General features: G+C 61.6%; 1 protein-coding gene across 4 annotated transcripts in view; it reads left to right on the forward strand.

Moving 5' to 3' along the window:
- Positions 1 to 9,642, forward strand: part of MAP3K4 (mitogen-activated protein kinase kinase kinase 4) — a 96,053-nt gene extending 86,411 nt beyond the window's left edge. For 3 of the 4 annotated variants that reach the window (XM_060205129.1, XM_060205126.1, XM_060205128.1), the window contains 8 exons: positions 2,605 to 2,796; positions 4,357 to 4,427; positions 5,674 to 5,790; positions 6,657 to 6,816; positions 7,098 to 7,220; positions 8,609 to 8,715; positions 8,990 to 9,169; positions 9,380 to 9,642. In XM_060205129.1, coding sequence (XP_060061112.1) covers positions 2,605 to 2,796; positions 4,357 to 4,427; positions 5,674 to 5,790; positions 6,657 to 6,816; positions 7,098 to 7,220; positions 8,609 to 8,715; positions 8,990 to 9,169; positions 9,380 to 9,400 — 971 coding nt within the window. In that variant the 3' untranslated portion in view covers positions 9,401 to 9,642. The remainder of the gene's footprint in view (positions 1 to 2,604; positions 2,797 to 4,356; positions 4,428 to 5,673; positions 5,791 to 6,656; positions 6,817 to 7,097; positions 7,221 to 8,608; positions 8,716 to 8,989; positions 9,170 to 9,379) is intronic. The other variant, XM_060205127.1, reaches the window with a different exon arrangement.
- Positions 9,643 to 9,824: the final 182 nt, after the last annotated feature.

Here is a 9,824-nt window from a genome sequence, read left to right on the forward strand (position 1 = left end):
CTGGGCCTCGAGCCTGGGCTGAACAGTGTGACTGGGTGCCTCCATGGGGCCTTCCTGTGCTTGCTCTCCGGAGCAAGGAGATGAATGAGCTCATGTGCTGAGGAGCAGGGAGAGAGAGAGAGAGAGAGAGATGGAGACAGAGTGTGTGGAGATGCTGAGGAGCAGGGAGAGAGAGAGACGGAGACTGTGAGTGTGTGGAGATGCTGAGGAGCAGGGAGAGAGAGAGAGATGGAGACAGAGTGTGTGGAGATGCTGAGGAGCAGGGAGAGAGAGAGACAGAGACAGTGAGTGTGTAGAGACAAGTCCTCGAACGTGCACGGCCTCACCACAGCAGGCCACTTTGTCCTTCAGGTAGAGACACCTCCCGGCTACGCACCTGCTGGGACGTGCGTCCTGCCTGGGCACTCTCGGTGAAGAGCCGGAGGGAAGCAGAAAGGTGACTAGCAGGAAAGCCCTGCGGAGCACCTCCTGGCCCGGGATAGGCCGACATTCTTGCCACAAGACCCCCGCTGACTGGCGGGATAGAGTTTGTTCTCTTTTTTAAAATGAGAAGCAAGTGTTTCTGAGAGTCCAGATAATTTAGCCCAGTGGTCAGTGAGGAGGTGGCATCAGAAGCTCCCGCTCTGTGCATCCCACAACACCCCCTTGATAGGTGACCCCAGGAGGACCGTGGCCCAGCAAGGCCTGGGGCAAGCGGGGAAACTCCTCCAGGCTGAGGTGTGAGCTTAGCCGGAGGAAAGACGGGTCAGCCTCGTACCAGGAGAGAAGGGACCTGCAGGCCTAGTGATGGCAGCAGGCTGGCCAGTGGTGTGGTCCATCTCCACTGCGCCTGAGGGCCAGCCAACTCACCAGGAGGGGACACTAGCAGACAGGTCACGATGGCTTCCTAGCAGGCCCTGTAGAGCAAGAGTGGACTAAGGCGGCTGAAATAAAACAGAACAGAGGCAGGAAAGCTTGGGGGGGACACCTGGCAGGCCTGGGCAGATTGGGGGTGGGGTACACTGGGCCTGGGGGACAGGAAGCTCCTGGTGGCTCACACAGATGCCGGCCTCTTCTATGATCTCTGCAAAGGATGTTTGAAAACTTCCGGGTGAATTCATGATGTCAGATGAAAGACCAAGAAATCTTGAGAAATTTTTACTGGAAAAAAGCCTTTCCCATCAATATTTGACAGTGAGACCCGTGTCCTCACATCTGTGAAAATCCTGTTTGTAGCCAAGTGAAGTTGGCACGTCAGAGATGGAGGTGAAGCCAGGGCCCATGCTCTTAAGAAAGAACTGTCCTGAGTCTGTCAGTAGAGCCTTGCAAGTCTCTGGGAATTTCTTTTCTCAGTCTGACCTCTGGGTTGCTTCAGCCCTCAGTATTCCCTTTGCTGGAAAATTGAGGGTTCCACAGCTGGTGGAGAGGCATGAGCTGTCAGATCAGCACCCCAAAACTAGGATGAGGTCCCAGTCACAGGCGGTAAGAGTGAGGGTGACTCATGAACAGTCTTCCTTGTCTTTCTTTCTGGACTAAGGCTGTTTCTTGCTGTGAGCCAGGCTACCTTGCTGCACGAGCAGAGCTGGAGAGCCTGGGGGGGCCATGTCAGTGGTGAGCATCCTTTAGGCTCCTGCCTCAGCCCCGGGCTAGTGCCCCGCAGCTACAACCTACAGCTTTGACAGCTTTGTGCCTCAACTTGCTCTCTGCTTCCTGAGTGTCTGGCCACTGTCCGACATCTGGGATGAGCCGTGCTCAGCTCAGAGCTGTCTGCAGTGGGTGCTCAGAGCCGTCTGCAGTGGGTGCTCAGAGCTCAGCCGTCTGCAGTGGGTGCTCAGAGCTGTCTGCAGTGGGTGCTCAGCTCAGGGCCGCTGCAGTGGGTGCTCAGCTCAGAGCTGTCTGTGGTCTTCCCGGAACCTGGGCTCCAGCTCAGGACAGACTCCCTGGCAGGGGCAATGTTAGCGCACTCCATGGGCACTGTGGAGAAGATAGCATCTGAGGCAGCACGATGTGGAGAGGCAGGAGGGAGAGAGGTCCAGTAGGCCCCCCAAGGGTGGGTCTGTGCAGCCGAGCTTATCTGAAACCAGGCTGGCATCAGGGGTGCTGTGACAGAGTGCTGCTACCACTGGGCCTGGGGAGAGGAGAGAGCAGGCCGACAGCAGGGTGCTGTGACAGAGTGCTGCTACCACTGGGCCTGGGGAGAGGGGAGAGCAGGCCGACAGCAGGGTGCTGTGACAGAGTGCTGCTACCACTGGGCCTGGGGAGAGGGGAGAGCAGGCCGGCAGCAGGGTGCTGTGACAGAGTGCTACCACTGGGCCTGGGGAGAGGGGAGAGCAGGCCGACAGCAGGGTGCTGTGACAAAGTGCTACCAGTGGCCCTGGAGAGAGGTGAGACCAGGCCGGGTTGACTGATGGCCGTCACCCTGCACCTTTCATGGGGCCATGTCAGTCTTGCCCGAGCACCTTGTGCTTGGTGTGTAGCTGTGGATACTCTCCAGGGAGCAGTCAGCCCTGGACAGTTGTAACCCACCTGCTATCTGTGTGTCTGTCTGTGTGTCTGTCTGTGTGGACAGTCAGCGGTGACTGTGCTCATCCTGCCGAGGGCTCAGGACTCTGATATCCCCTGCAGACTCCTCCTCTAAGCACGGGCCCATGGAAGCCATCCAGAAGTCGGTGCGGCAGTTTGAGGAGAAGAGGCACCGAGAGATGCGGAGAAAGAACATCATCGGCCAGGTCTGCGACACCCCGAAGTCCTATGATAACGTCATGCATGTGGGCTTGAGGAAGGTGACCTTCAAGTGGCAGCGAGGAAACAAGATAGGTAAGACCTGCCAGAAGCTGAGCCTGTCCATCGGGCCCATTGCGTTTCCAGACTGGCAGGAGTGCACTGGGCCTCTGGAGACTGGCGGGGTGCACTGGGCCTCTGGAGACTGGCAGGAGTACACTGGGCCTCTGGAGACTGGCAGGAGTACACTGGGCCTCTGGAGACTGGCGGGGTGCACTGGGCCTCTGGAGACTGGCAGGAGTGCACTGGGCCTCTGGAGACTGGCAGGAGTGCACTGGGCCTCTGGAGACTGGCAGGAGTACACTGGGCCTCTGGAGACTGGCGGGGTGCACTGGGCCTCTGGAGACTGGCAGGGTGCACTGGGCCTCTGGAGACTGGCAGGAGTGCACTGGGCCTCTGTAGACTGGCAGGAGTGCACTAGGCCTCTGGAGACTGGCAGGAGTACACTGGGCCTCTGGAGACTGGCAGGGTACACTGGGCCTCTGGAGACTGGCAGGAGTGCACTGGGCCTCTGGAGACTGGCAGGAGTGCACTAGGCCTCTGGAGACTGGCAGGAGTACACTGGGCCTCTGGAGACTGGCAGGGTACACTGGGCCTCTGGAGACTGGCAGGAGTGCACTGGGCCTCTGTAGACTGGCAGGAGTGCACTAGGCCTCTGGAGACTGGCAGGAGTACACTGGGCCTCTGGAGACTGGCAGGAGTGCACTGGGCCTCTGGAGACTGGCGGGGTGCACTGGGCCTCTGGAGACTGGCAGGGTGCACTGGGCCTCTGGAGACTGGCGGGGCACACTGGGCCTTTGGAGACTGGCAGGAGTGCACTGGGCCTTTTACAGTTGCTTCTGTCATGTTCTGCTTTTTCCTCACCTGTAAAACTATGAACCGGGTGCTCAGTGATTCTGGAGAGAGTGGCATAGTCCACGCTGTGCGGCTGTGCACAGGTCCTGAGCATGGCCAGGATCATGGGCAGGACATGGGTGTAACCGCCCCAGCCAGCCTGTGCCCTTAGCCCTCAGCGGCCTCACTGAGCAGAGGCCAGGCAGCCTCATTCTTACAGCATCGGCAGCTGAACTGCTTTCCAGATGAAATAGCTTGTATACAGTGGCTGGTGGGCTGTGTGAGAGAAGGCCCCACCCACATCTGTAAGGCATTAGCATCTGAAAGAGCAGGAGCTCACACGCACGCACGCACGCACGCACGCACGCACGCACGCGCACACACACACACACACACACACTCACACACACACTGGGGGTTTGGGCACTTGCACTGGGGACAAGGTTCCCATGAAGCTGTCAGCAGCAGGCTGTCAGTTCCTAGCAGCCTTACACAGCCTGCACCCGAGTCCCCAAGAGCACCTGACAGACACCCAGACACTCAGGGTGACACATGGCTGTGCCGCACTCCAGGGCCACTTCCTGCTACAGATCATGGACATTTGGCCCTTTGTGCTTCTGGAATGCACAGAAGGAGCCTTCACTCAAGGTGAGGCAGGTGGGACTGGCGGCCCCAGCTGCTGTCCACTGGGAACCTTCAGAGAGGCTGGGGGCCCCATGCAGGTCACCGCTGCTGACAGTGTTCATGTGTCCCTGTCCACAGGGGAAGGGCAATACGGGAAGGTCTACACCTGCATCAGTGTGGACACTGGGGAGCTGATGGCCATGAAGGAGGTAAGTGGTCACAGGGCATCTGCACTGCCTGTGGGAGGCGTGTGTCCTGGCCGACCTGGGGCCCAGCTGGTGGGAGGCGTGTGTCAAGCTGTCCCAAGGCCCAGCTGGCTTCTGTCCACAGGGCCACCTACTCAGCTGCCTGGCAGACCCTCCACACCAGGCCCAGATAGCGTGTGAGGGTAACAGGGACTCCTGACCCTTCATATGAGGGTTGAGTACACACCTGCACACACCAGTGGGGGCGCATGATCCCTACACACAGGACGAGTGACCAATCGCACCCAAGGTGTGGGGGCTGAACTCCTGAGCACCTGCACACAAAGTGGGGGCTGCCTCGGGGCATCTCCCAGGGGAGCTGGGGGCAGCTGCTGTGTCTCTCAGGCCTGGAGGACAAGGCCTGTCAGGAGCCCAGGTTCAGCACTAGCCATGCTTGTCAGCTGGGGCTGCAGGAGAGTGTTCTAGAAACAGTCTCCCCACTCCAGCTACACCTTTCCAAACTGCTTCCAGCTTGGTTGTGGCCTGAGGGCAGGCTGGTTCTTCCCCTTTTATCATGCTCACCGCCCAGAGCCCCACCACCCAGAGCCTACCAGCTAGAGCCCCACTGCCCAGAGCCTACCAGCCAGAGCCCCACCGCACAGGCCCCACCACCCAGAGCCCCACTGCACAGGCCCCACCACCCAGAGCCCCACTACCCAGAGCCCCACCACCCAGAGCCCAGAGCCCCATGACCCAGAGCCCCACCACCCAGAGCCCCACCACCCAGAGCCCCACTACCCAGAGCCCCAACACCCAGAGCCCAGAGCCCCACCACCCAGAGCCTCACCTCCCAGAGCCCAGAGCCCCATGACCCAGAGCCCCACCACCCAGAGCCCCACCACCCAGAGCCCCACTACCCAGAGCCCCACCACCCAGAGCCCAGAGCCCCACCACCCAGAGCCTCACCTCCCAGAGCCCAGAGCCCCATGACCCAGAGCCCCACCGCCCAGAGCCATACGACCCAGAGCCACCAGCCAAGCTCACTGCTGCTTCCTGGGCATTTTATCGCCCTCGCTCCCTCAGTCGGCAGCAGGACAGCAAGCTGAACTGCCACCATCCTGTCAGCAGCAGCCTCTGGGTGGGCACGTGGGCTTCACTGCGGCGGAGGGAAGGTCCTGGAGGGCGAGAGAGGGCCGGCTCTGGCTCAGAGCACCCAGGGGCTCTGCCTTGCGGGACGCGGCCACTCCTCAAGGCCCTCTCGCCCTTGCAGATCCGCTTTCAGCCTAACGACCACAAGACTATCAAGGAGACCGCTGACGAGCTGAAGATCTTTGAGGGCATCAAGCACCCCAACCTGGTGCGCTACTTTGGGGTGGAGCTCCACAGAGTAAGCTTTTGCGCCCAGCTCAGGCCTTCACCTCCATCACAGAAGCTCTGCCTAGCTCTCAAACCCCACCCCCAGGCTCCCCATTTCTGCCTTCTGCACACTGAGGAAGAGAACTTCCTACAGTGGAAGTTGCAGGTGGGCGCCACTAGCCTGGCATCATGACAAGACAAGGCCCAGCCTGCCCCCAGGAAGCACCCAAGAGCCTGTTCAGCACCTCAGTGCTGCACGCAGCCCCCCCATCACCTCATTGCTGCTCCCTGAATACCTCAGTGCTGCACCCAGACCCCCAGCACCTCAGTGCTGCACCCAGACCTCCCCAGCACCTCAGTGCTGCACCCAGACCCCCAGCACCTCAGTGCTGCACCCAGACCCCCCCATCACCTCAGTGCTGCACCCAGACCCCCCAGCACCTCAGTGCTGCACCCAGACCCCCCCAGCACCTCAGTGCTGCACCCAGACCCCCCCAGCACCTCAGTGCTGCATTTAGCCTCCCCAGCACCTCAGTGCTGCACCCAGACCCCCAGCACCTCAGTGCTGCACCCAGACCCCCCCATCACCTCAGTGCTGCACACAGACCCCCCAGCACCTCAGTGCTGCACACAGACCCCCAGCACCTCAGTGCTGCACCCAGACCCCCCCCCAGCACCTCAGTGCTGCACACAGACCCCCCCAGCACCTCAGTGCTGCACACAGACCCCCCCATCACCTCAGTGCTGCACCCTGACCCCCCCCAGCACCTCAGTGCTGCACCCAGACACCCCCCCCCCAGCACCTGAGGGAGGAGATGGGCATCTCCATGGAGTACTGTGACTGGGCACCCTGGGGTGAGGGGCTAGGACCCACCTACCTGTACCCTGTCTCCCCAGGAGGAGATGTACATCTTCATGGAGTACTGTGATGAGGGCACCCTGGAGGAGGTGTCCCGCCTGGGCCTGCAGGAACACGTCATTCGCCTATACTCCAAACAGATCGCCGTGGCCATCCACGTCTTGCACGAGCACGGCATCGTCCACCGCGACATCAAGGGTGGGCGCCACCTCTACTGGCCCCTCTGGCCCCAGGGAAGGCTGCCCCGGCCCCCCTCATCCCTACATGGCTGCCCCTCTTCCCTCCCCCACCCACCCCTGCAGGCTGCCCACCCAGCTCTGCCTGAGCAGTGGCCCCATCAGCTGTTTCTCTGAGAATCGTGGCTGTGTTGAAGCTGCAGGGGTTTCGACTCAGGGCTTGAGACCCTCTGCCTTTGAGGAGTGGGAGCCCTTGGGGATGAGGGTGTGGGGTCCCCTGCCAGGCTGACACTGCCCTCCTAGGGGCCAACATCTTCCTCACCTCCTCCGGCCTCATCAAGCTGGGCGACTTCGGGTGCTCCGTGAAGCTCAAAAATATTGCGCAGACCATGCCTGGGGAAGTCAACAGCACCCTGGGGACGGCAGGTGGGTGCTGAGTCCCTCCCCTCTGTCCCTGCACCCTGGGGACGGCAGGTGGGCACTGGGTCCCTCCCCCCTGTCCCAGCACCCTGGGGACGGCAGGTGGGCGCTGGGTCCCTCCCCTCTGTCCCAGCACCCTGGGGACGGCAGGTGGGCGCTGGGTCCCTCCCCTCTGTCCCAGCACCCTGGGGACGGCAGGTGGGTGCTGGGTCCCTCCCCTCTGTCCCAGCACCCTGGGGACGGCAGGTGGACGCTGGGTCCCTCCCCTATGTCCCTAGCACCCTGGGGACAGCAGGTGGGCGCTGGGTCCCTCCCCTCTGTCCCAGCACCCTGGGGATGGCAGGTGGGTACTGGGTCCATCCCCTATGTCCCCAGCACCCTGGGGACGGCAGGTGGGTGCCATCTCTGCTGGACTCTCACTGACCATCAGCAGGCCCTGGGAGTAAAGGCTTCTGAGGCCCCTCCCCCAAGCTGCTGCCCACCTGGGGGCCTGGTGTTCCTGGGGTGCAGGGGGAGGCCCCCACTGCCTGGGAGCCTCTGTTCACAGCGGGGCTATTGGAATGACTAGCTGAAGTGCAGGCTTACGTCCACGTGTTTTAAAGAAGTTCACTGGCCCAAGAACAGCTCCCCTGCCCCTTGTGCAGCTTCTCCGCCTGGACCAGGTTCCGGCCAGCCCCAGCTCCAGCCCCGGCCCAGCCCCAGGCCCCAGCCCCAGCCCCAGCCCCAGCCCCGGGCCCCAACCCCAGCCCCAGCCCCAGCCCCAGCCCCAGCCCAGCCCCAGCCCAGCCCCAGCCCCAGCCCCAGTGTTGAAGGAGGCCGCATGCTGGTCTCTCTGTCTGCACACACAGGATGCTTCCTTATGTTGTGAGAGACCAGCCCTAGCGCTGTTACAGGGTGTACGTCCTGCGCCTCCTGGGAGCTGTCAGGGGAGGTTCCTTTCATATCTATCACTGTGAATGCAGTTCACCTGTAAGCACACACACCAGCAATCGTCTTCTGAGAGATGATTTGGAGGCTGAGGTGCCCTCTCCTCATCAGTCGCTGCCGGGTTTAGCCCAGCTTCTCAGGGAGCAGCTCGGTACTGAGGGGTCCGTCCCCTCTCTTCCCGTCTGTCTCCAAGCCCCTCGGCTGAGTAAAATCTCGGGTTGGGAGAGGTGAAACCAGCATGGATATGGCCCCAACTGGAAGGAAAAAGAGGCAGATACTTGGGCCACTAGCATACCCATTTCAGACATCTGTTTAAAGTACCCCAACTTCAGTTTTGGTACTTGCTGTCACGTAGCTCAAGGAGTCAGATGTTTCCCCTCTGGAACCGCATGCGGCACTGAGCGCTGCTGTCCCTGCTCTTCTGGGTTCTGGGCTGTCTGTGACCACCGTCCCCCTGGTTCCCACAGCGTACATGGCTCCAGAGGTCATCACTCGGGCCAAGGGAGAGGGCCACGGGCGCGCGGCCGACGTCTGGAGCCTCGGGTGTGTCGTCATAGAGATGGTCACAGGCAAGGTAAACAGAGCCCACGGGGAGAAGCTCCAAAGGGCCTGTCGGGAGGGCACGAGGCACTGGCAGGTGCGGCCACGTGGTCACAGACACTCATGAGGTCACGGAGTCACATGCAGTGCTCCCCTGGCTATTCCCTGGCTGGTTCACGCTGCAGTGGGAGGGAGAGTTCTCTAGAGAACAGAGGCGGTGAAGACGGAAACTCAACTTGGCTTTGGGCTCCCGGGGTGAAACAGTGGATCTTCTGGCCGTGGGGCCTAACCCAACTCTCTCCTCTTAGCGGCCTTGGCACGAGTACGAGCATAACTTTCAGATCATGTACAAGGTGGGCATGGGCCACAAGCCACCCATTCCTGAGCGGCTGAGCCCAGAAGGGAAGGACTTCCTCTCTCACTGCCTGGAGAGTGAGCCGCGGGCGCGCTGGACGGCCAGCCAGCTCCTGGACCACTCTTTCGTCAAGGTCTGCATCGCTCGGCTTCCATGCTGGCGGATGTGGGGTCGGAGGCCGGGCTGCTCTGCAGACAGCGGACACTGCTGGGTGTGAGGCCCTGTGCCCTCCCCAGCCGCAAGGGTTCAGCAGGGAGAGCCCCCATAGAGGGTGGGGTCTGGAGGGAGGACCCTGTGGGGGTGAGAACACCCCTGGCCTCTTGTCAGCTTTGGCTCCCCCCAGGTGTGTACGGATGAGGAGTGAAGCTTGCCACGGATGGCCATCCCCTCCCACGTGGGACATTGCAGACACCCCAGCGCCAGCCCTGCCCAGAGGTGATGCCGGCCCAGCCGCTGGCCCAGCCGGGTGGCACGCCCGGTACCCAGTGCCATTACTACTGTCCTGCCGGGCGGGGTGCAGCGCCCGGACCTCAGGGCGCCGACAAGGGAACTCAAGAAAAAGGTTTTTTTTTTTTTTTTCAATAAATGGTTTATTTTAGGAAAGCAGTTGCAGCGTGTTTGTGGTGGTCAGCTCCGCAGCGGGCAAGGCCTGTGGCAGCCACTCTGCCCCTCAGGCTGGGGCTGGGGTCCTGGGGTGTGACCCCAGTGGATGGTTCGAGAATCACGGGCCCTGCCCGTCTGACCGGTCTCACTGCTGCACGGCTATCCTCACCGCCCGGTCTGCAGTG

The sequence above is a fragment of the Erinaceus europaeus genome, chromosome 13, assembly GCF_950295315.1.
Source record: "Erinaceus europaeus chromosome 13, mEriEur2.1, whole genome shotgun sequence".
Lineage (NCBI taxonomy): Eukaryota > Metazoa > Chordata > Mammalia > Eulipotyphla > Erinaceidae > Erinaceus > Erinaceus europaeus.